This window comes from Tyto alba, unplaced genomic scaffold (assembly GCF_018691265.1).
Source record: "Tyto alba isolate M040663 unplaced genomic scaffold, T.alba_DEE_v4.0 Super-Scaffold_6, whole genome shotgun sequence".
NCBI classification, from domain to species: Eukaryota; Metazoa; Chordata; class Aves; order Strigiformes; family Tytonidae; genus Tyto; species Tyto alba.
In genome coordinates this window covers 44404768-44428321 of record NW_024881327.1, presented here as the reverse complement: position 1 = coordinate 44428321, position 23554 = coordinate 44404768, and the positions used below count along the sequence as shown (strand labels likewise).

General features: G+C 43.8%; 1 protein-coding gene across 1 annotated transcript in view; it reads right to left on the bottom strand.

The window, feature by feature from the left end:
- CPZ (carboxypeptidase Z) overlaps positions 1-21427 on the bottom strand; it is a 34582-nt gene extending 13155 nt beyond the window's left edge. The window contains exons 1-6 of the mRNA XM_032987367.2: positions 21165-21427; positions 8961-8984; positions 6844-7218; positions 5857-6069; positions 3553-3749; positions 2440-2601 (exon numbers count right to left, since the gene is read on the bottom strand). Of these exons, the coding sequence (XP_032843258.2) occupies positions 2440-2601; positions 3553-3749; positions 5857-6069; positions 6844-7218; positions 8961-8984; positions 21165-21252 (1059 nt within the window). The 5' untranslated portion in view covers positions 21253-21427. The remainder of the gene's footprint in view (positions 1-2439; positions 2602-3552; positions 3750-5856; positions 6070-6843; positions 7219-8960; positions 8985-21164) is intronic.
- Between the last annotated feature and the right edge of the window lie 2127 nt (positions 21428-23554).

Below are 23554 nucleotides of genomic sequence, written 5' to 3'. Positions count from 1 at the left end.
AGAAAACAGCCTACAGGGCTTTGTGACAAGGAACCTGGCAGAGTCCAAAGAACATTACCCACAGTGGTCAAAGTATTTGCTGTTCTGGTCTTTGTACAGTGCCCTGGGATGGTCTGATAATGACCTTTATCCCAAGGGAATTTGGGAGTGAACCAGCCACTCTCACCTGAATCCTGAAAGTGCTTTGTTCATCCTTTGGGCCTTTCTTTTCTGAAGAGCAGAAGACCCCATGTGGCTTCTAAGGGGATGGGAGTGACACTGCCTGCCCCATGGATTCCTGTTTGGGGTTTCACGGGGTGGCTGAGGACCTGGCACCAAGCTAGTGACCTCCAAGCCCCGTAGCACCAGCACTCCCCAGGAGGATGCTGCCCCCAAAATCTCAGCAGCTCCCTGCCATGCCTGCAGCCACCCCAGCTCCTGCTGCCCAGCCAGCCAGGGCATGCCTGATGCCAGAATCAGCCCTGCTTTCAAACATCAGTCCCAGGCCTCGATAAGAAGATTTTTTAAGTTGTTTCTGTAATTCAGTGGGCAAGGGTAAAATGCAGTTTTATTTAGAGGACTCCTAAATTCAGTCCCTCCCCCTGATTAACCAACTTGCTCACTGGATACCTGCATAAACCACAAGACACTGCTGTGTCACAGAGCCAACATCTTATTGAAGTGAATGTTGTGGAAAATCAGGAGTTTCAACGTCACTATTTTTATCCTAATAGCATTTCAGTGACATCATGTACAATGATTAAGGCTTTGAAATGTGCACATCCTGGTTCAGCTCCACCGGATGATATCAGATGCTATCTGTGTCACTCTAGCTTTTTACTATTCATAGACTCTTCCTTTAATGTGGGTTTTGTGGATTTGGATTTTTTTTTCACCAGGGTTCTTACTTTTTAGTCAGAGGAGATCAATTTTAACATATCCATCTCACAAGAACAATTCTGCATAAGTATAGGGAACGGCCACTACCCTTTTTAAACCTGAATCTTATTTCTGCCAATTATACTGCAATTAGTCACTGTCTCCATGGCTTTCAAAGATTTCTTTTTTCCCTTTTAGAAGCAACCAGACAGATTTTACTAAAGACTATGTCAGCCTCCACTGGCACAGACTTCCAAATTCTGTTTGAATCAAGCCAATTTAACTGACTTAATTTCAGATGAAGCATGACGACTCTCAGTCTGAGCCCTCAGACCACTTATTACAATAATTCATAATAGTGGGGAACAAAACATGCTGTACAGAGTGGGTTACAGGGAGGCAGGAGCTCTCCTGAGTTCATGGGATTGGCTGGGGGCTCGCTTTTCATTTTCTGATCTTTATACAATGCCCTGTAATACTCAGATAATTACTTTAATGAGACCAGTAATAAACACTATTAAGTAAATGAAAGCTGAGAGGCTGGTGTTGAAACATCCAATTTAATGCTTCTGCATGAACAAAGTCGACTACTGTAAGAGCCACAGGTTCATCTGCCTGACAAAACCGAAGCTTATTATGGGGGAGCTGATTTGGCTGTCCTGTGATACCACCAGCAGAGGAGAGAGATGTAAGGCTGTGAGACCGCTTACTGCCAGGTTTCTGAACCACGTGAAACTGCAGCTGGTAAGGAGATTTTGTGGTGCCATCCAAGTCACAGGCAAATTGGTACCTTCATTTGTTCTGCAGATCATATGGATTTGAAGATGCTTTTGGTGTTGTTGCAGAGGTCCCAGTATCAGAACTACTGATTTGGCTTCCTGTGTTTCTTCTTTCAAGGGGAACTAAGTCCCATTGTGAGTTGCTGGTGTCAGGGGCTGCTGGGCTGCCAGCAACACAGGTAGGTCTGAGTTTTGCATTCCTGGACATCACATAACACGAAGTTTAGTGATGATGAGTGTGAGACCCTGCAGTGCTGCCCCCGTTCTGCTCCCCAGGACTGGAGGCAGAACCAACGTTCCTTTCTAGCACCACTGCAGTTTGACAGGCTGTTTCCATCATTCCAGCTGGTTACAGTCATTTATAAACATCCTTTTTGTGGAAGTTGATGCCACACAACTTCACATGAAGCCTTTGTATGTTTTCCAAGACAGAAATGACTATGGCATCGAACCTGTGCAGAGCTTAGTGCAATGAAAGCCACATCCATAAAGTCTTTAACATGCTACCACTGTTTAAATCACTAATTTAATCATTACACACTTGTGACCCAACTTCTAACAGTCTTTATCCTTATTCTAAAATAAAAAAATCCAAGTTATCCACAAATTTTCCCAATGATTTGTGACATCTCTTTGGGCCAGACCTACACCATGATTTTTCATGCTAACTGTGAGTTTGTCCAGTTTAGTCCTACTTATAGAATCTGATTACTAGAGAATAACTTCAGATCAAGCAATCTCAGTTTCTTAATTCCTGAGTTGCTCCATAGTATATGTAATTTATAAAATTTGGAATTCATACCTTACCCCACCAGTAGGACTGTGGAATGGGGATGTGGTCAAGGCGAGCCCCACGAATCCCTGCTCTTCTGTAAGCCTCAGATGTCAAATCAGGGAAATTTCTGTTCAGGTCCAAGTTCTGAGCTGTCTGTCGTCCGATGACCCATCCATTGTAACCAGCTCCCTAATTTGTAACATAGAAGCCAACCTCAGAACAACTTCATGTCTCAAAATATCACTTTATGGAAATTGTTTAAAATGCCATTTTAATCAAGGGGAAGTTTTAAAAGAAGTAAACTGAAAATGTCTATAGTGTTAGAAAAGCACACTTACTAAGAATTTTTTATCCTCATGGACACTAACACACTTACTGGCATGCAGGAAACATTTCACTCACTAGCGATGTGACTCAAGAGAGAAACACAGCAGCTTCTTACTCAACACAGAGCAACGTGCAGGGTGGGTTAGAAGAGGAGAAAAAGAAAATACAGCTGACACTCCAAGACAGCATCAGGCGGCAGAATGCAGTAATCCCAGACTCATAAAACACAGAGCTCACCACATGAGCAACACAGGAAAAGAAAGGTCCTATTTTCATGCTAATGGTGCTAGCGATGAAAGTGAGGTGAAAGGAAAGATGTCAGGTAGCATATAATAGAAGTTTTGCTGTCTTTCAGTCACCGTCTGATCTTGAAAACTGCCATCCATTATGAAAGCGTGACAGTAGAGAAAATATTCACATTTTATTATACCCGCTCTTCTAAAAGAGGAAGAACATCTATTCCACAGTATTAAGCTACATTTCATTATAAAATAATTTAACAGTCATTACAATGAGTCAGTGGTCATTTTGTTCTAGAACTGTTAGAGAGTGGTAAATGTGTGAAAAAGTAACACAGTCATTCCCATGTCATCACATGCGGGAAGCAAGAATGACAAACACGGCTCTGATTTCCTCTTAGCTCTGTTCACCTCATGTTTGGAAAGCAACTTACCACCAAACCAGGCTGGGATTCTGGCTGCCGATTATTAACACTCCCTTCCATACGTGACACTCCCCTCCCAGTTTCTCCTTTCCCATGGGGAATTTTAGAAACATGAAGACCTGAACATTTCCTTATAAAAAGTCTTTTACCTCTTCTGCAGCTAGTTCATACCCATCAGGGTTGAGTGAAGGTAGGAGATGAATTCTGGTATTATTAATCAAGGTCTGGATGCGAGGGTTCCCGAGAAGATACTCAGAACACAGATACTGTGCGAGGTATATCAGCAGTTCTTTCCCCACAACTTCATTTCCATGCATATTGCCAATGTACTTAAATTCTGGCTTGACTGTGGAATATGAAGTAATGAGATGCTTTAATTTAATTATACCTGGATGGCTTCCAAAAGCAGAGTAACCCAAATATCTTACTGATGAGTCAGAAAGTTTTATTTACACTAATTTAATGCATACATTCCTGTAAATAGCACACCAATCCCAGGTTAATTTCCCTCCATTACAAGTCCGTTCAGTGACAACTTAAGTAGTGTGAAATAAAGTGAGTCCATACGTTCAGGATTCCAAACCATAAGAGGCAATCATTGCTCTGAGCTTTTGCTGGACTCATCATTAATTATGAACAAAGAATGCTGCAAACAAAAATGTCAAGCCATGTCTGGAAATGAACAAAATACACCCCTGGCACTCTCACTTACCTTGGGCAGTTTCAATGCCTTCTATTGTCACAGATCCTAGAAATGGCCTGCAGATGTGTAATATATTACCCCTCTATTTGGAACAGAAATTAGGTCGTGCATAAAAAGTAGCTTTTAGGCTAAATAGCCTTGGAATAAGACTATTAGAAACATATAACTTCACAATTCCCCGCAGTTATTCTCTCAATTTCCATCCTTCCTTAGAGACTAATGGAAAGTAGAAAATAGATGCTCTTTCGAGAAACCCTTTCCTGTTTACCCCGTCATTTTCATCTTTGATCCTGGCCAGCCGTGAGCACTAGACACTGGAGAAGGGCTTGCACAGAGCTATTAGGCCAGTTTGCTCAGGCTGGCAAAATCTCCAGCTCTAGAGCTATTTCCACCCTCTTTTATGCTGTCCTGAGCAGCATGATGCAACAGATTTAGAAGGAAATGCTAGGTAACATGTTAAACTACCATCTTTCATCATGCCATATCACAGTTTTAATTTAAAAGCCTGATTCATAGGCTTTGTGTTTTCCTGGTAAATGGAGTATCAGCTTAAAAAGATACCTGCAACTTCTTTTCTTTACACAAAAGAGGAAGGATGATAGGCCAGGAAATAGTAATGTAGATCTTTTCTCTGTTAAAGATGTCTACTGGGACCTTGCTCAAGTTTAAAGGCACCTCAAAATACCTCTACACCATGCAAGGTAGTGTGGCTGAGAGTAAACAAAGCTAATACTAATCTTCATGGTCTTCTCTGTCTCCACTGAAGCATAGCACACAGAGAACATAGCAGCTTGACCTGAGATGATAATCTCAATAAAGTATTAAGTCAGATGTAGTTCAGTTCTGCTACACAGCTGAGGCTGCTTTGATGCCAGAGCTAGTCTGATAAGAAGCAACCTGAAGGTCTTGGTAAGCAGGAACAGCCACCAGATTTAGTCAGGTACTATACTGGAGCTGGGATCTGGTAACTGGAAAACCATACTTAACACTCCCCAAGAAAATTGTCTGCATTTTGAAGCATTTAGAACATTCAAAAATCTGACCTTTTCTGTATCAGTGATGAATCTACAAAATAGAGATCAGCACTGTCTCCCTTTGCAGAAAAGTTGTGAGGACTCATATCCTAAAGGTATTCAGGTGCTATGGTAACATAAATTCCTGATACTGTTAATCTATTACACTGACAGGTATTGCACTGACCCGAATCTCTGTTCAGGAGGATTGTTTTCTGTGCTGCATTGCCCTTTTTTGATGACAACATCCTTCTGTGGCCTTCTCATAAGTTGTATGTATTTTAGGATGTGAAGGACTATATTTAGACTAGGGACAGGCATTACTTGCAGGAAGTGTGTAGGATTTGATGGTACAGTGATAAATAAAGAGAGACTGAAGAAATGGTTGATGATGGAGAGGGCTAATCAGTAACAGAAAACTATCCCAACTTTTTGTACTATGAGCACAAATAAATAATAGCCATATCACTGCAATCAAGTACACAGTCATACATCTAGGAACAAGGGATTTTAACCATGGTCATAAACAGAGGTCATAAAGTTAGGAAATTGCAACCGGGCTGTAATTGCTACAGTGCACCACCAGCTATCACTGTAATTCAGGAACATAAAGGAGGCAAAATGTTTTTGAATCAATGCTTTTTACAGTTTAAGTGAGATCCCATTAAAAGGACTTGTTTTCACTTGGATAATCTGGATTCCCCTCAAGCAACCAGATGAACACTGATATAACTCACGCAGTTCATGGTGTCCAGGCTTGGTTGAAAACTCGATCACAAAAAGATCCTTCCCTTCAAAACTGCGACCTATGCTGTAAGTTGTTGCAATATGGGAGCACTTAGAAGCAGTCTTCTTCAACATGCTCACCATTTGGGAATATGAGTGGTGTTTGAACTGAATGAAAGTTGCTGGCAAGTCTGAAGGCAAATCTTCCTCAACATCTACTTCTCCTGTAAAGAAAAATTGTAACACAGTGATTAAAATCATAGTGCTCAGAGGACTGTATAAATGCCTCCACTTTTCTGCAAAATACCTTTTTCAGTAGTAGAATTATAGAAAATACAGCTGCAATCAAAACCTTAAATCTATGTAGTACTTCCTACACTGTTTATTGTGGCATATTTTGTTTACAAAATCATACTAATGTATATGCACACTGACAAATATTTTGTGCAACATCCAGTTATAATTTTGGCATGCTTACCACCTTTTAGTCACAAAATGTACAGATTTTTCCCTTTGAATCTGGCGGATTAAATTTATTTTTTATGAGATTCAGCTGTCTTTAGCTATCTAGATCTTCTTTATCCAAACAAAAATCTGTGGCAATCATCAATGATATTATTTTAATATGCTGTTAAGTTTGTCAAGTAGTCATGAATTTATGAGTGCATTAAAGTTTCAGGTTTTAAATAAAATATTTCAAGTATACAGACAGCTATCACACAGGGCAGCACTTATCTAAATGCACATTTGCAGCCCAAACATCTAGCTCTGAGCTGCCTGTCTTGATGCTCTTTGCATATAAGGGAGAGAAATAGATGCTTCTTGAGCACAGTTTAATTAAGTGTTTAGAACAGGTGGAACAAAATGAATCACACCCTACAGGTGTTTATAAAGATGACAAGTGGAGATGTTTTGTGTCATAGACATGTCAAACTGAGCGAGATGAGACCCTTCCCATCTAGATGAGTAAGATGTGTCAGCAAAGCTTCCTTCCTTACCTCTCAACTTTGCCAGTGGGTCAAAACATCCCTCTTCTTCCCCAGCAAAAAAGCGGTCGCAGTCTAAGAAGTAGGGCCAAGCCATGTCTATTGCATCAAAGGCAGGGAGGCAGTTTTTTTTCAGGTTTTCACAGACATGCCTGCAGGGCTTTATGACTTTGTCCTTTTCACACTGCGGGGCCAGCACTGAGCAACCCAGGAGCCTCAGGTCTGGATTGCACTCTCCCTGGAGCAAGTTGTGCAGCACGCTGATGAGTATGTACTCAGAGCTGTACTCAATCACTTCTCGAGACTTCTGATCCAGAAAATTAGGGTACATCGTTTGAGTATAGGCAACATCAGTACAAGAACTTAAGGCAATGTCCACGCATTTTGCTATGAAAAGGAGATGAACATATGAAAGATAACTTGCTTCACTGACACTCTGAACAGTTTGAAGACAACATAACAACTCATTCAATTAACTTATGTTTCTGTTCACATATAGACTGGAGGCAGTTTGCAATACTCTCAAATGAATTTAATGTCTAAAACCACTTATAGAAAGATGATGGAAAGTATGTTTGGTCTGCAGATTGACTGAGAATAGTTTGATGCAAATAGATGTCATTCAGAATTCAGATGGTATCTGACAATTTGATGGAGCACCAGGGCTTATCTGATTGATAAGCACTGTCATTAAATAAGATATATTTTGATAATTCAATACCTGAACAACAATTAAAAGACAATATCCCTATCCAGAAAACACTGGAGTACCATGCCCACCTAGAGTTCATTTAGCAAATAGCTTGGAAACCACCAAAATTAATGAAGTCTGACTTCCAAATGAAAAGTTGTCTCATACTCATAGAACTATAGAATCATAGAATGGTTTGGGTTGGAAAGTACTTTAAAGATCATCTAGTTCCCACCCCCCTGCCATGGACAGGGACACCTTCCACCAGCCCAGGTTGCTCAAATCCCCATCCAACCTGGCCTTGAACCCTTCCAGGGAGGGGGCAGCTACAGCTGCTCTGGGCACCCTGTGCCAGTGCCTCACCACCCTCACAGGGAAGATCTTCTTCCTTATAGCTAATCTGAATCTACCCTCTTTCAGTTTAAAGCCACTACCCCTTGTCCTATCACTACATGCCTTTGTAAAAAGCCCCTCTCCAGCTTTCCTGTAGGCCCCCTTCAAGTACTGGAATTCTGCTTAAGGTCTCCCCCGAGCCTTCTCTTCTCCAGGCTGAACAACCCCAACTCTCTCAGCCTGTACTCATAAGGGATGTGCTTCAGCCCTCTGACCATGTTTGTGGCCCTTCTCTGGACTCGCTACAACAGGTCCATGTCCTTCTGATGTTGGGGGCCCCAGAGCTGGACACAGCACAGCAGATGGGGCCTCACGAGAGTGGAGTAGAGGGAGAGAATCACCTTCCTGGACTTGCTGGACATGCTTCTTTTAGTGCAGCCCAGGACATGGTTGGCTTTCTGGTCTGTGAGTGCATATTGCTTGTGTATTTGTAATATCACTCTCTTCCCTGTCCTTGACTTTTAGTATGGATTCATTGATGAGGTGTGAGATCATACAGATTTTTTCCTTTAGTGGGGAAGGTATCAGTAAAATATCTCTCTTCCTTGCTTGGCCCTACAATATTTGTGAGACTTTAATATGTCTGAAACTGCAGCCCCTCTATGAAGTTTGATTGAAATTGCTCAAAGACATCAAAAGTTATTCTGGGACTTGAAGCAGGCCCATAATTGTGTTTACACATATATTCTCATAAACCTAATATGTTTTAAGAAATCGGGTTATGAGGGTTTAGGAAGGATAAATGCTGGTAATACTTTCAACCCACTCAGAGGTGAAAAAGGAGTAATAGAAAGACATCTTTTCATAAAATTACTGGCTACTACAGTAATGGGTCTACATTTGAGCCTCCTTCTCTTGTTAATGTCTCTGGCTGGTAACAAATACCATTGTCACAACAGCAAAATCCTACCTTGTGTGAAAGAGAATATCTTGATAAGAACAAGACTCACTATAGCACCAACATTAGAAAACTTGTCAGGAAACAATGAAGAAATACTTAAAGTTTTGAGATTCTCCAAGGACAGCGAGTGAAGTCACATCATACCTTTCTGTACAGTTTGGCATTGACCTACAAATAAAGAGTTAAAAAAAAGCATTATGGGACAGGTATCCATGGTCTCTCCCTCATGTTAGAAATTGTCCAATCTGGTATCTCAGAGAGGCTGCTGCAGCTCTGTGCCCGAGGTCCAGCCACAGCAGAGACAAGCACATATTCCCAACAGGCACATATTACATATATACACAAAGACAAACCATGGTACTGGCAAGCACAACCAGCACCAAAAGTGTCACCTTGTTCCCCTTTCTGGCTAATCAGGATAAAAGACCATTGACAGAAAAGAGGCATAGGTAGCAGGTAGACCCCTTCAGTAGCTCAGCTTAGACACACTGAACCCCAGTAGCTAGGCTCAGTTTACCCAGTGGCTGGCCCCTGGGTCCACTGATCTCTCAGTTGACTCATGCGTTGACACACATGATGGTCTCTCTGGTAGATGGCTGGCCCAGACCTAGGGTCTCACTGGTAGCCAAGCCCCAGACACCATGGTCTTCCCAATAGCTGGCCTGGACCTCATGGTTCCTCCAGTAGCCAGCTCTGAGACCCTCCAGTCTCTTTGGTATCCAGCCCAGGATCACAGCTGCTCAAATATGCAGTTCCCAAATCTTTTGTCCTGTCCATTGCTAGTCCAGCTTGGTGTTTGTCAGAAACTGCACACACTGACATACCCACACAAGGCATATGTACTCTGGTCCCTCTAGGTCCTGTACCCCAGACCTACAAGCCCCTCTGACTCATGGTCTCACACCAGTCACTGGTATTTGGAGCCCCCTACATCCCAATACACACACAAAAAGTGACTCTCAGCCAGGCAAAGAGTTGGAAATTGAATTTAGTAAGAACACGGGACAGACTGAAGGGATCAGGTGCAGGGCATGGCCAGACAAGCACACTGACCAGCCAGTCTTTGATCCACTTTAAAAAGGGAGGACTTAACAGTATATCTGAAGCATGGTTGTGCAAGAAATCAGGCCTATGTTTGAAAAAGACATTGAGCTGCCCAGCCTCGATGACAATATTTCTAGGCATGCTTAAAAACTGTAAGTTAGGTGCCTAGGAAATTTTCCTAATGAAAATGTAGTTCTTTAGTAACGTGGTTTAATCTAAAAACCCATGTGAGTCCTTCTGTACATACCAAGATGCCTTGTGGATCTTTGCCTAGCAAATCTATTGGTCACATATAATGCTGTGTATAACTTTCTTGAAAGCAATTAAGCATTTGGGGTATATGAGGGGACATATTTCTTCCCCATCCTATTTTATCTTATCTCTAGCAACTGCATTTTATAATCCTTTTAATAATGTCTTAAAACTAATTATTTCCTTCCCCGGCTACTCTCACGGGAAAGCTTTTCCAAAAGCTCACGTCTCTAATGGCTAGAAATTGCCTTTTAATTTCCTGCTTAAAAGTATTCGTGGCCAATTCATATCCATGTGTTGTTGTGCCAGCATTGTCCTTCAGCTTAAATAGCTCCCTGTGCTCCCTGGTGCGTGCCTTCATCGTGTGTTTGAGGAGAGCAGTCAGATCTCCTTAGCTTTCTGTTTACTAGGTCAAATAAATGAAGCTCTCTTGATTTTGAAGGAACGTGGTTTGGTGATCCAGGAGAGGTCTCTTTTGCTCCTGTAGCCAGTGATTCTATATTGCCCTTTTCTGATACTGGCAGCTAAAGAAGAATATTGCTACCAAGGTTTTGGAGCTGTTTTCACCAATGCCTCACAGGAGCTATGCCACTATGTGCAAGCTTTTTAAACACAACAGGTCTGCTTTCCTGGTGATGTATTGGAGATCTAGCTGTGCTACTATTTCTTCTAACTCTCACTGGGCCGGGGGGGGTTGGGGTGGAGACATCTAGATTCTTGCTCAGTGAATTGAGTATTTGTCCTTGTAAGACCAAATTCATTGTTTTCCTTTTTTCCTACTAAGGAAAATGTAAACTTCTACTCCTGGCATATTTGTTCAAATGTAATCATCTGCATATGTGCTGCTAATGAGTTGATCAGTCTTTAGCCAAAATAAAATCATTATAATGAGAAAAAAAATAAACCTGGAATTTTATCTTGGAGGGAGATATTTAATTGGAAATTAGTCTGGCTCTATATTATGAATTGTCATTGATCTACATTACCTCATAAAATAAATGAGGGATCAGAACTAGCAGAAATAGCCCATCCTCAACACCAACACAAAGCTGGAAAAAATTACATCCATAGAAACTCCTTTCCTGGCTTGGTACATTATGCTAATAGCAATAAACAGTACCTGGTTCATCAACAGTACCTTCCATTATAAAACTGCAGTGTTTCCCTTAGTTAGGCACAATCCCCCCAGTGAGTTATTTATTAAGGCCAAGGCATTTCTAAAAAAGCTTCATCTCAGCCAGATACTACATGTAGTTTTACACCTGGGGATAATCAAGGAATAGCATTTGGTACAATGCTAGCTGGGAAAGAGAAAGGAGTGATCTCTTTAGTAAGAGCTCCAGCAGTGAATCCTGCTGATAAAACTGGATGTACCTCTCTGAATCTGAATAGTCTTACATCCTAATGTCACCATACCCACAACTTGTGAGGCCTTGAACACATGTCTGGAGCCAGCCACATGTTCCATATAGTGGGGAAAATGTGGTGTGGATGGGACTGGCCTGAGTTCAGCCATGTCCCAACAGAGTGACACTATCTCTGGTTATCACCAGGGTCATTAGCAATGAATCCCTTTCACTACCTTTAAGGGTGGCTAAGAAATATTTGATGCTTTTTTTTTTTTTTTTTTTTTATTTAAACCCTCAGCAGAAAATTGTAGCTATTGTTTTAGACTAGAGGGTTGTGTGTGCTGAGCACAGTTCTTCATGGGATCACCTGGGGAGTATGAATGGCCTTTCTGCAGCTGCTCACGTTTTCTCAAATGTAAGAGGCATTTCCCTTCTGCTGGCTCAGTGACCAAGCTCCAAAAGTCCTTTTTTGTCTCTTCGACACGCACTGATCACATAACAAAACTGAGGCACCTGCAATCTCCCAGACTGCTCTTACTGTGCAGGAGTGTTATAGCCATCAGTCAGTTTGATACGTGGCACAAACCTGTTCTCTGTGGTTGCTCAATATTCTGCTTATTCAGCTGGAGCAAAAAGGTATTCTGGCAACATGCTGGAACAAGCAGAGGAAACCAAAGGGAAAATGCAGCAGGCAGGGTCTGGGCATGGTGCTGCTCCTTCCCCTGCTCTGGCTCTGCGAGCAGCAACACTCTTGCTGCGTTTAGCAGATGCCTCTTTCTGCCCAGCTGGCCAGAAGGACAGGTCAGGAAGCAATGGATAGTTTATAGAAGAGACATGCAAAATTTTGCGAAGTCATCTGCTGTAGTTGGGTTCACAAGAGGACTGCATTATTATGTGAACAGGAGTAGATGTTAGCACAGGAGAGGTAAAGACAGCTCTGGTTTCAGACTGTCTGCTACCTGGCTTGTACACTTTGTTATTTTCACCATACTTTCAGGGAAAGGCAATCTATTAAGCAACATGGGTATTACTCATTAAGAAAGACGCTGACTGAAGAGGATATATTTATTTTTCAGGTGAGGAACCCAAATCCATATAAACTTTTCCCATGGCAACTGAAGTTGTTTATCTCAGTATGTAATAAGCAGAGGTGATGGTTTAACACAGGATAAAGCTTTTCCACTACTTTTGGCCCAGGATGTCCCTCACAAACTCAGAACTACTGAGGCTCACTCATTGACTAGCAGCAGAACTGACTCCTTCCTCCTGGGTCCTAAACCTAGATCTAAGCCTAAAATTAGATGTAAGGCTAACATTTTTGTAGCGTACCATTCTGTTTTCTCTCTGTTTCTCTCTGACAGAAACGTCTATGCAACTTCTGCTCCTCAGAGGCTGGCTCTGCCCAAACTCTAACACCTCTCCCCATCACAGGCCCATGCAAACTGCCATATAATCCATACATCAGCCACATCTCTGTCTTGTAAATACCCAGAAGTGACACAGCTTGAGCTTTCAGGCTATCAGGAGTTAATAGACATAAAAACAGTACAGCAAATGTCTGGTTTATACCAGATCTTGCTTTGTAGTTAGTCTTAAATGTGTATGTGTGCTGATGTGGTGTTTGGACTCTTCCTATGTTTCCTAATGCCAATGCTTGCATATGTTTTGGAGGGTGCGGCACTGAAAGAGCCAAAGATAATTCTCCAGTATGTGTGCTTATATAAGTAAATGTGGATGCACGTAGCTGGGCCAGAGCTTGCCGGCCTGGAGAGCAGGCTGCAGGAAACTCTACGAGGGCAGCTCCCGAGCTGCGGCTTCACCCTGTGCTCCTGAAGCCCTGCACCCACGGGTCTGGGTCTCTGTACACAGAAATAACCAGTAAATCCCTGCCCCCACCTATTTTAGACCATTTTGTCAAAGCTCTGGCGATGACAAAAGAGTTCAGCCACTCCCTTTCTCTTTTTCATAAGAGGAATGACAGGCAATGATATACAAAGAGTTTCTCAGGTCTCCAGATTAACTTGGCAGGCTTCAGTTGATGCTTCTTATGTGCTTGAAAGAGCCTAAACCGCTTCCATATTTTGAGCAGAGACTTCCCTGGGCTCAGAGGAAGACAGTGCCGCCTCTTCTCATAGTCCCATCCATGGACAGGTTGATACAGAGAGACCTTTTTCTTCCTGACCCAGAACAGCCTTTTCAATTTTTAATGTTTATTTTTGTAATCTAGCTATTTCACCAGAGTTACAAAAGTCCTTTCAGTAGCACAGCTTCTATTTAAGATTATGGATAAAATAACTTATTGAAGAGGAGAAAAGTCATTTCAAGCTTTCTGAGCCCTCTATAATATACGCTTCTGGTTTTAATTTGCAAAGGCAAGCTTGAAAATCTACAATGCAGCACATACATATTTTACTGCCAAGCTTACATTTTTTCCCCTTGATGATTCAGCACTGAAAGAAGCAAGCTGCTGTGATTAACCCTAACCCAGACAACAGAGCTCAACAGCTGCTTCCAGTGCCATGGCTTGGCTGCTTACTTTTTTGAGAGCAAAGCCAACAGGAGACTTGTGCACTTGAGGATATGGAATAAGCCCAAGGGCCAGTCTTAAATTCAAAATATCTAAATCATTCAGTGAGGCTTACACAATTACATTGTTATGACTGACAGACCGAACAAGATTAGATAATTTATCATGTACAGACCAGCACACCCCCTACCAGCTTTCTGGGTTTCTTACAATACTGTTTTAAACTGGAAGACATATGTATTCATTTTAGTCTGTTTATAGTCAAAACCTCTGCTTTTTCAAACAAAGCATTTCAGTTTCTGATCATATTATTACTCTCTTTGCAGTTCTACACGGTCCATCGAGTCAGTCTTTGCAACTATAATCTGCCTTGAAATACTAAAGAGACAAAATTTAGTATCAGCAGTAACATGCAAACACTCCTGGGCTGTAGCATTCTGAAAAACACTGCAACAGCACCTGCAAATGGCAAAGCACAGCCTGCTACCAGAGCCAGCTCCCCACAAGAGCACAAAACCAAAAGCAGGACAAGATATGTTACAGAATACTATAACGGATCAGAATCGCCAGGAGGAGGGTGCTGGAGGAGTGGATAAGTAAGAAGACTAGTGGCAAAGAAATGAGGCAGATGAATAGCTCAGCTAGGGAGAAAATGGTCCAGCAGAAAGCCCAGGAGAGAAGGCAGCTACATATCATAGGCATACATGCAGTGGCAGAAGTGGAGAAGATCCCCTGCCGCAGAGAAGGAATTCCAGGAAGACTGAAGGAGAGAAAGGAATGATTGCAAAAAGCAGCCCACGTGATTAACTCCTTTTTCTGGATAAATCAAAGCTTTCGTGAGTAGAAAACTGAATTCCTGTTACTAATCTTTCACTCTAGCAATTGCTGTAACTGCCCCAGGGGAGAGATATGTTAGCAAAGTGGCAGAAGCAGTATGCAGGAGCCCAAGAGCAGGCCGTGAGACAAGCCCTGGTTTAGCCCAGCTCTCTCACATGAAGAAGCCTGAAAGCACCTGAAAGAGATTAATGCTTAATCTGCCTTCACTTTGCAGAGCGAGATCACAGCAGGAAGATGCAAGCCAGTGTTCGTTATTAATCACCCTTCTTTCTAACCCACCTGCTGCCTGGCATTCAGCTAAACACCCGTTTTTATTGAATTACTGATGGTGTTCCCAGAGCAGTGACGCTGCAGTTGGCTCTTCCAGGACTGCTCCTCTCACAGGACTGGTCTGGGGCCTGAGAGAAGATGATGAAACTTTCTCATGAGTGATGGGAGTTCATGCAACCTGAAGACCACAGGTCAAAATCTTTGTAGATGCACACCAAGACCTATCACTTGGAAACAGCTCAAAGCCAGCCTCAGTGGTGGTCAGAAATTCTCCCTCGTTTCAGTTGTCCAGATGCAACTCAAACAGGGCTGTAGTTGTAGGAGCCTAAAAGAACTGACAATGAGTATTTTTGTCTGCCTTGTCTGTCCTCACCACCTGACTCATTGCCTCTAGTGACAAGATCCCTTGTGTCACCCCAGCTGAGTCTCTGGCCAGTAAGTGCTGCTCCAGGGAGTCCTCCCAGCTGAAAATCCTGAACAGAAGCATAATTCCCTAAACAAAAAATAGTGAATGCTTTTTTTTGGCCACAGCTGAGATCTTTTCCAAGTTTTAAGGGAAAAATTACCAATTGGGACAACAAATTTAAACAGACAATGACAACAAAATGGCGAAGCAGTTGCCAAATTGGCTGAAGATTTGCTAGGCTGCACATGTGGCTGGGCTGTTGCTGAATATGCATTAACTATGCACCAAGATGATCTAGAGACATATAGAGACCATCTCTCAGTCTGGATAGTGAAGAAAGAAGAAATCACCTGAGATCTGGGGGATGTTGGTGTTAAAACAACAGCTGAAGTGAGAAGGTGGAACAATCAGGAAACCTCTACAGCTGTTATCTAAAGGATCACATTTTTGTCAGGGTGACTGGAGAAGAGTGAAAACACTTATTAGGCTGGTCATCTTGAGCTGTGATGCCTCCACAGCTTTACTTTGTGACCTTATACCCTCTATAGCTCAGTTCCCACTGTCTAAGGACCCAGTACTAAGTGCTTTGGCCAGAAGTTTACCACAGAGTCAGAGTAAGTTCAAGTCTGTTGAGTGCCATGGGACAGAGGATTGTGCCTGAAAAACTGAGGTTTTTATCTTTGATAGTACAACCCTTCCAAAATACTTGCCAAAACACTATTCTATCCTCTTTAAACACAGTTTATGAAGCCCCCCTATCATGACTCTCTTTTTGTTAGTTTAGATGTATGTGAATGATTGTAATTAACATCACATCTGGTTCTTCTGTAGGTAGCTGAATTTTAGCCAACTGTGGTATTTTTATGCTACAAAAGACTGACAGTTAATTCAATAGCCTTGACTTAAATCCATGCCTTAATCTCATATTGTCTCCTAAATAAGGGTGTCCTGTTATAACCCTGTACAATAGGATAAACAAAGGGGCTGAAATTTCAGTTTTGTTTCTGCAATGGTCAGAACAACCCTAAGTCCTTAAACTCCACTGGTCTGTGACAGCTGAGTGCATGTGGGAGGGTGACTCTGTCCAGACAAGATTCAGCAGTCATAAAAGCCCTGAGTCATAAAAGCCCAGCAAAGAGACCAGGATGTGGCCCACCGGCCTCAAACACCATGTTCACAACATGATAGGTGAATTCTGCATGATAATTCCATGCTCAGGCCCCCTCCCCCCCCCCCCCCCCCAACCAATGACACCTGTGACATTTATCCAACATTTCATCCCATCTCAAGAAGGGGATGGCTCTCACGTGGCCTGGGCAGCCCAAAGGGGACCATGGTAGCTATCAGCCAGCCATCACTCCCAAACAACCACTAATAGACTGAGTGAAGGGAAAAACAATGTCTAGAAATGTTGAAGGGGGTCAACCATTAGTGTTACTAAGTCTTGCTGAAAGCCTCCCTGTGCCTTAGGGCAGTGGGGGTTTTGTTCAAATTTTGACTTCTATGTATTTACACATCCACACTTTAAAAATGTCTGAACAAGTATTCTTATGAAAATTCTGCCTTCAGATTAAAATAATGCATAAACTATGTCAGCAGTAAAGGGATATACTTGTGTATCATATTTTCAATGTAAACTTACTTTCCCCACACAAGTGGCTGATTCTTATCCAATTTCCCATGTTAAATGTAGCTGAAGATCAGTGTTGCTAAAATAATAATTGTGTAGAAATATTAGTCAGTGGCGGGAATCCAGAGCAGCTCACATGACTCAGTGATGACAACTGGGTTTACGAGATCTGGAATTTCTCATCTTGTGAGTGTGCATGATGCAGACACTAGTTCTGCATTTTTTTGTTTTGACAAGCCTTGGACACATCCATCTTGGGTGCAGCAGGTGAGATTGCTGCAGCTTGGGCTTTTCCACACATGGCAGCACAGTACTGTGGCCACGCTCCGTGTCTGTGCCTGCCCGTGGCAGCCACAGCAGGGTGAGGGACCCAGCTGGCACGAGTGGCCCTGGGGCAGAGGAGCAGCCCCCAGATCCCTGCCAGGCCACCCAGTGCAGTCACATGCATGGTGAGAGAGCAGCAGGAGCTGGAGAGGCTCTGCCTGTGTGTGTGCACGAAGACACAGGTTTCACCAGGAAACAAGCATTAGAGATGTCCATACCAGGTGAATTAGTATGCTCGGGTCCCATGAAGCTGGGGCCAGCGTGAAGCTCGTGGAAGAAAATGGCTTTTCCCTTTTTCTCTTTCACCTAGCAAAAGCCATGGCACACTGTGGAGGTGGGAACAGCAGAGCAGGAGAGGGGAAATGCAAAGCATCTATTTGTGAAGACAGTTTGTCAGTCTGACTTTCCAGAAGACAATCAGTCTTAGTGCCACAAAAAGTCTTAGTGCCACTCTCTCTTAGAGAGGAGCCCGTGCCAGAAAACCTGTTCTGGGCTTCAGCAGAAACACAGTACCTGTTCTGGGCTCCAGCAGAAATACGGTACCTGTTCCTTGCCTCCCACCCTGGTATTTTTTCCCCCTCCAGCTCTCTTCCTTATGCCTCCCCACTCCCTCCCATCCCCAGTGGTTAAACTCAGAGACCCTCAGGATGGGGCAGTGTCTGGCTCCGGAGCAGAGCGAGCCAGGATGACGGGAAACACGAAGGCGCTCGGGAGAAGAGGAGGCCCACAGGTGACACGCGTGGGGGCCGGGGCTACCCTGCGAGCAGCGCTCCGGCTGCTCTCCCACCTCCGCAGCTGCAGATCAAACAGCCCCAGGCCCCAGCAGTGCCGCCTGCCAGCCTAAGCCATCGACCCGAAACACCTTCCAAAGGCTCGGGCAGGGAGCTGGGAGGGCGGCAGAAGGCTCAGGCACCCCTTTTGCGTCGAAACCCAGCCCAGCCCCGGTGCCTGCCCAGAACCCGTCCGTACAAGCCCACACGGTGGCACCACCGCGGCCGGCGCCGGGGCGAGTGCCCGGGGCTTGCCCCCCCCGCCCCCCGCTCGCCCTGTAGCCCGGGGGCTTCGCACACCCCCTTGAGCACCGGCGTACCTCCACCCCATAGGTCCCCAGTAAGGCGCTGAGCAGGAGAGATCGGGAAAGTTTTTATCGCTGGTATTTTGCAGCCTTAGCCCTGACCCCTGGATAGCTTCTCAGTGGTAGAGCTGCCCCCCCTTGCAAGAAGAATCACTGCTTTTAGTATTTCAAGGCATGTGACTTCAGCCGGCCACTCCTTTGTTTTTATTTTTTCTGTCAGTGATGGCAGAGTGCTGCATGTAATTATTACCACTGAAATACATCAGTCAGCAGCAGAGGCATGCACAACTCGGATAAACCAGAAACCTGTGCTATTAGCTCCCTCCACCAAAGGGCAACCATGCTAAACTGTACTTTTCTCACCCAAACTAGAGGCTAATAGGCCAGCAAAACTCATCAGGGTCTGGAAGTGCTGCCTTACAATGGGGCAAGGTAGCACCTTATCACTGGAGGATACAGTGGCTGACTGGCTCCCCAGGGATGCAGGGCGCAGCTGGGGAGAAAAGATCTGCCCTCTCTCAGTGCCATGGTTCCAAGTGCTGCTCAAAAAGCTCCCCACACAGTGTGTGATGCCTGTGCTGTATTGTGGGGCTGGGTGATAGTAATCATTTCCTTATTTTTCTAAACAGAGGAGCACAAAGCATTTTGTAAGGCTCTTGGTATTGTAAACCATGTTTAATTTTGGTTTCTGATTAAAAAAAGCAAAATGAGTCATAGCAAAGCAAATATCACCAAGAACGCCAGGCAGCCTGCAGAAACCAGCTCCAGCCTTGCTGGGAGTCAGACCATGGCCCTGGTTCCCACTGCCCTTCTGTCCTGCACCAGCAGCTCCAGGCTGGTCTCCTCCTGTATGGCACTGCAAGTCTGGCTGCTGAGACTCACCAAGATCTGCACAGGGGAACCCAAAATGGGAGAAACTCCCACTGCTGACAGCTGACAACATAACCTACTGCCCTGCATGTTGGGAGGAGACTCTTGCAAGGTATACTTGTGAACGTGTGCAGCACCACAGTCCCCTTTCTTTTCATGTGGCCTGATATGACCTTAGCTCCCCTTTAGAAAAGGAAGACCCTTGAGAAATCTGGCAGGTCTCTCAATGTCCAAGCTGCTACTTTATTCCCTGGTTCAACATGTCTCAGTGTGAAGTGTGCCCCTTCCTCACGTTGCACACCATGTAGTGATGTTGACAGCTCATTTTCTCTACCCCGAACCATCGTTCTAGGGCCGTATTCAGCAGTCCAGTCCAACAACATGCAAGGTGTATTTCCATTGCCTGCATTTCCTCAAGCTCTCCCCTAAAGACAGCACAGTTGCTAACACACACACACACACACACACACACACACACACACACACACACCATCCTGCTATAGAAGAGTTCCCCTCGATGATCCATACATTTGTGGTTGCTAGGATTAATACCCCATGGCAAAAATTTGCTCAGCTGGAACTGGAGTAGAATCATATCTCACAGGGAAAGGGCATGCTGCAAGCCACACAGCCTCTTCCTGTAATTGGCTGTAAATAGTCTACAACACTTCTCTTTGTGCAGCTTTATCCAAAAATAAAATCCCTTTAGGCTGCGGTAGACCTCACTTTGATGTTCGTGGGAACAGCACTCTCAAATTATATGCAGCACATGGCACATGGACTGCATTGTGTAGTGGTTCTATGCCAGATACAGTGTATGGCTTATATTTAAGCACTGAAATATAGCTGAAGTTCTTTGGGTAAGATTAAGTTCAGTTTCAGGTTAACTTATCCCTTCCTATATTCTCATAAAATAAATAATTTTTCTGAATCATTTTGAGTTTGAACCCTCTGAAAATAGTTTTCTTAGAATAGACCTTGTCACTACACTGGAATTCACATCTCCACTGTCCCTATATAAATGAAATTTGAATTAAGCCCACTTGATAAAAAACACCACATATATTTAAAAGATACTGTTTGTTTTTTATTAGTCATCTAGTTACTAAACCAAAATCTTTTAATTCACTTAGCAGCATGTTCCTACCTAACCTTTATTCTGATGGGTAGATCTGCTTTTCCAGCCAATCAAGTCATACAAATTCCATATTGCTTATAGCAAGTTAAAACACACCCTACAGCTGTCAGATCCTAATAAATCTTCTCATACTTTGGACTTGAAATAAGTGACCTAAAGCTAAATGTAAGGAGAAGATTTTTTTCTTAGGCAGAAAAACACACAGAAGGTCAAAAGATCATCTTCTTGCAATCTGACTAACACATTCCTAGAAGGCAAGGCCAGAGATGGGGCAAATCCTCTTCATTCCCCAGTGAGGGGGATCCTACTTACTGGGAACTCTGTATGTTGGCAGAAAGACACATCTACACATGGCCTTAAAAGACAGTGATGGCAAAGTTTTACGTGCCCTTACATTACAGACTTGTTTCTCTGTTGCAGTCACACCACCTTCCCATCCAAGCTTCCCAAGCACAACCCCAGTTTCATCACTGGCACTTCTGCAGACTTCCAAAGAGCTGATCCCCTTGTCTCTAAGGGAGATTGACAGCTCCTGCCTCCCTCGCCTCAAAGCTGGAGCCCTTTACTCTGCTCATCTCCAGGAGAACGAAGGAGAGAAGGGGGACTTTTGGGGTGGTTAGCCTTACCTAGGGTCTCCTGGCCGGTTTCACAGCGAGGCGCTGGCTCGGTGGCCCTAAGCAGCCCACCGAGGAGGAGCAGGAGCCTCAGGACCATGCTGGAGCTCCTTGCGCAAGCAGCACAGTGATGTGGCACTCGCTGCCTGATGGAGCGATTCCTCACTCAGAGCCTCGGCGCGGCTCTGGCTCTCCGAGCTGCGGAGGAAATCGGTGCACTGCAAGGGCATGCCCACATCTCACAGCATATGCAGTCCAGGCGTCGGATTTCAGCTAGCATTTGAGCTTGGAAAGCAAAAGGCTTTGAAACAGAGAGGGAGGAGGAATGAGCTCCCCCCTCCCCTCTGCCTCCCGACCGTGTCTCTCTCTTGCAGCCTGGTTTACAATTTCATAAACAGTTTGAGCGAAGGGGGGTCCCTGCAGGGATGTGCCTGCCTGCTCCTCGGCCATGGGTCTGACGCCTTTGGTCTTCATGCAGCAGTTTTCTTAAGGGACATAGGAGCTTCGTTAAAGCATGTCTCGCTGAAGCCAAAAGCGACTGCCTGGAAAGAGCAGGGGGAAAAGAGAGAAAAGCAAACAGTCAAAAGTAACTTTCCTCCCAAAGAATGCTATTTCATAACCCACTTAACTACAAGTTTAAAACACAACATGACAGTGAAGAGACTCTCAGCTGCATCCCCTCCAGCAGAGCAAGAATGGGAATCCACAAAACAGCAAGCAGGATCCCATTCCAAATGCTCCTCCTGGGCATTTTACTTAAGATCCAGTTTATAGAAGCAACTTGGAGGGATATGTGTCTTTTTTGTCTATCCTTAAAAAAAAAAAAAAAATGTAGATAAGATGCCAGAGCAGCAACACAGGCTTTAACTGGATGGTAAATCTATGTTAAGTTTATCTTAAATGGATTTTTTTTTTTTTTTAGTTTTGTTTGTTTATTTCTGAGGTTTTTTGTTTGGTTGGTTTGGGTTTGGGTTTGGTTTTTTTTTCAGAGAAATATGCCTTGTATGTTTTCATCCCTATGCAACAGGTATGGTGGTGAAGCTTGCCTTATGTTGGATGTGAACTCCTCATTTCTTACCTACACATCTAAAAATATCCTGTATCACAAGAAAATTATTTTTTCTTCAAAAATCTAGACCAAAATAGACCAAAACGTCCTATCTTTCCAGGCAGTGCATGTTCCTTTGAGGACAGATACCTGCTTACACAGGAGAGCATAGAATCTGGCCTTGCAGTCAGAGCACACTGTCTCTTGCTGATGACTATCAGAGAGCTCAGTAGGGAGTTAAGGTGCTATATGATAATGTAATCAAATAAGCCCTCCTATAGGGAAACACACTAAAGACTCTAACAATGCAGGAAAAAGCTGTATGCATCTCAAAAAGTAATTAATGTCTCATCATATTTGGAAGAGGTTACACTGCTAGGTGGATTGGGAAGCTCAGCAGTAAAGTACGTCCTCTGCTGTCAGGCTCTGCGATGGAGGGTGGCTTTTCTTGCCCCCAGGATTTCCTACTGTGATCTACAGAGACTGCCGTTTGCCCTGGGAGTAAATTGCACCAAAGGCCATTGGGGTTCAAAGAACAAACTCCTAAGGACAAGAATATTATTTAGCTGCCTTTTTTTCTGTCCTGATCACACAGTAGCATGTCTGGAATCTCAAAAAAAAAAAAAAATAATAGTACCAACACTATCTGAAAGCATGATTTCCAAGGGCAGGAGTACTTTCCTTTCTGCCCAGCTCCCTGCAGCCTGGGGTTGGCTGCTCTGAATGCCAGTCTGCCACATTTGTACCCGATGTGCTCAGGTACAGCTGGGGGTGTGTTCGAGCCCAAGGCTTGCTCTGTGCCTGGGCCATGCATTTTGTGTTAAAGGGAAAGAATGAGGCAGCCCAGATCTAACCGAAGTAATGTGGCCAAATTCCTTACAGCAAAAAAGGCTGTGGAGATTATACCTACAAACAGAAGCTGATCGCCAGTCCTTGAAAATGCTGTCTTTATTGTAATTTTCTTCAGCCCTTAAGAATATGGAGTCACATCTCTCCCATACGTCCCAATCCTTTTTGAGGTGAGCTCTGCTGCAGAACTAATCCTTGAGTAGCAGTAATCCTGTCAGCTTTCCCCTTTTCTGTCTTTTTCTTGTTGGTATTTTTTGTTTCTGACTCTGATTTCTCACTTGATTTCCCATCCTTCAGCATAGGCACTATATCCTCATGTCTTCTCCCCTCCACCATTCTTCAGGCCAGCAGCCCCAGTTTAGATGCCAAATACTTTAGGAACACATATTTTAAAATACCAGCAAATGTAAGACCACTTTACCACGATCCCCCAAAAAATTTTGCAAACCACTGACATCTGCTTTCACCAGCACTGTTAGTCCTACTGTGATACTCCACATTCATA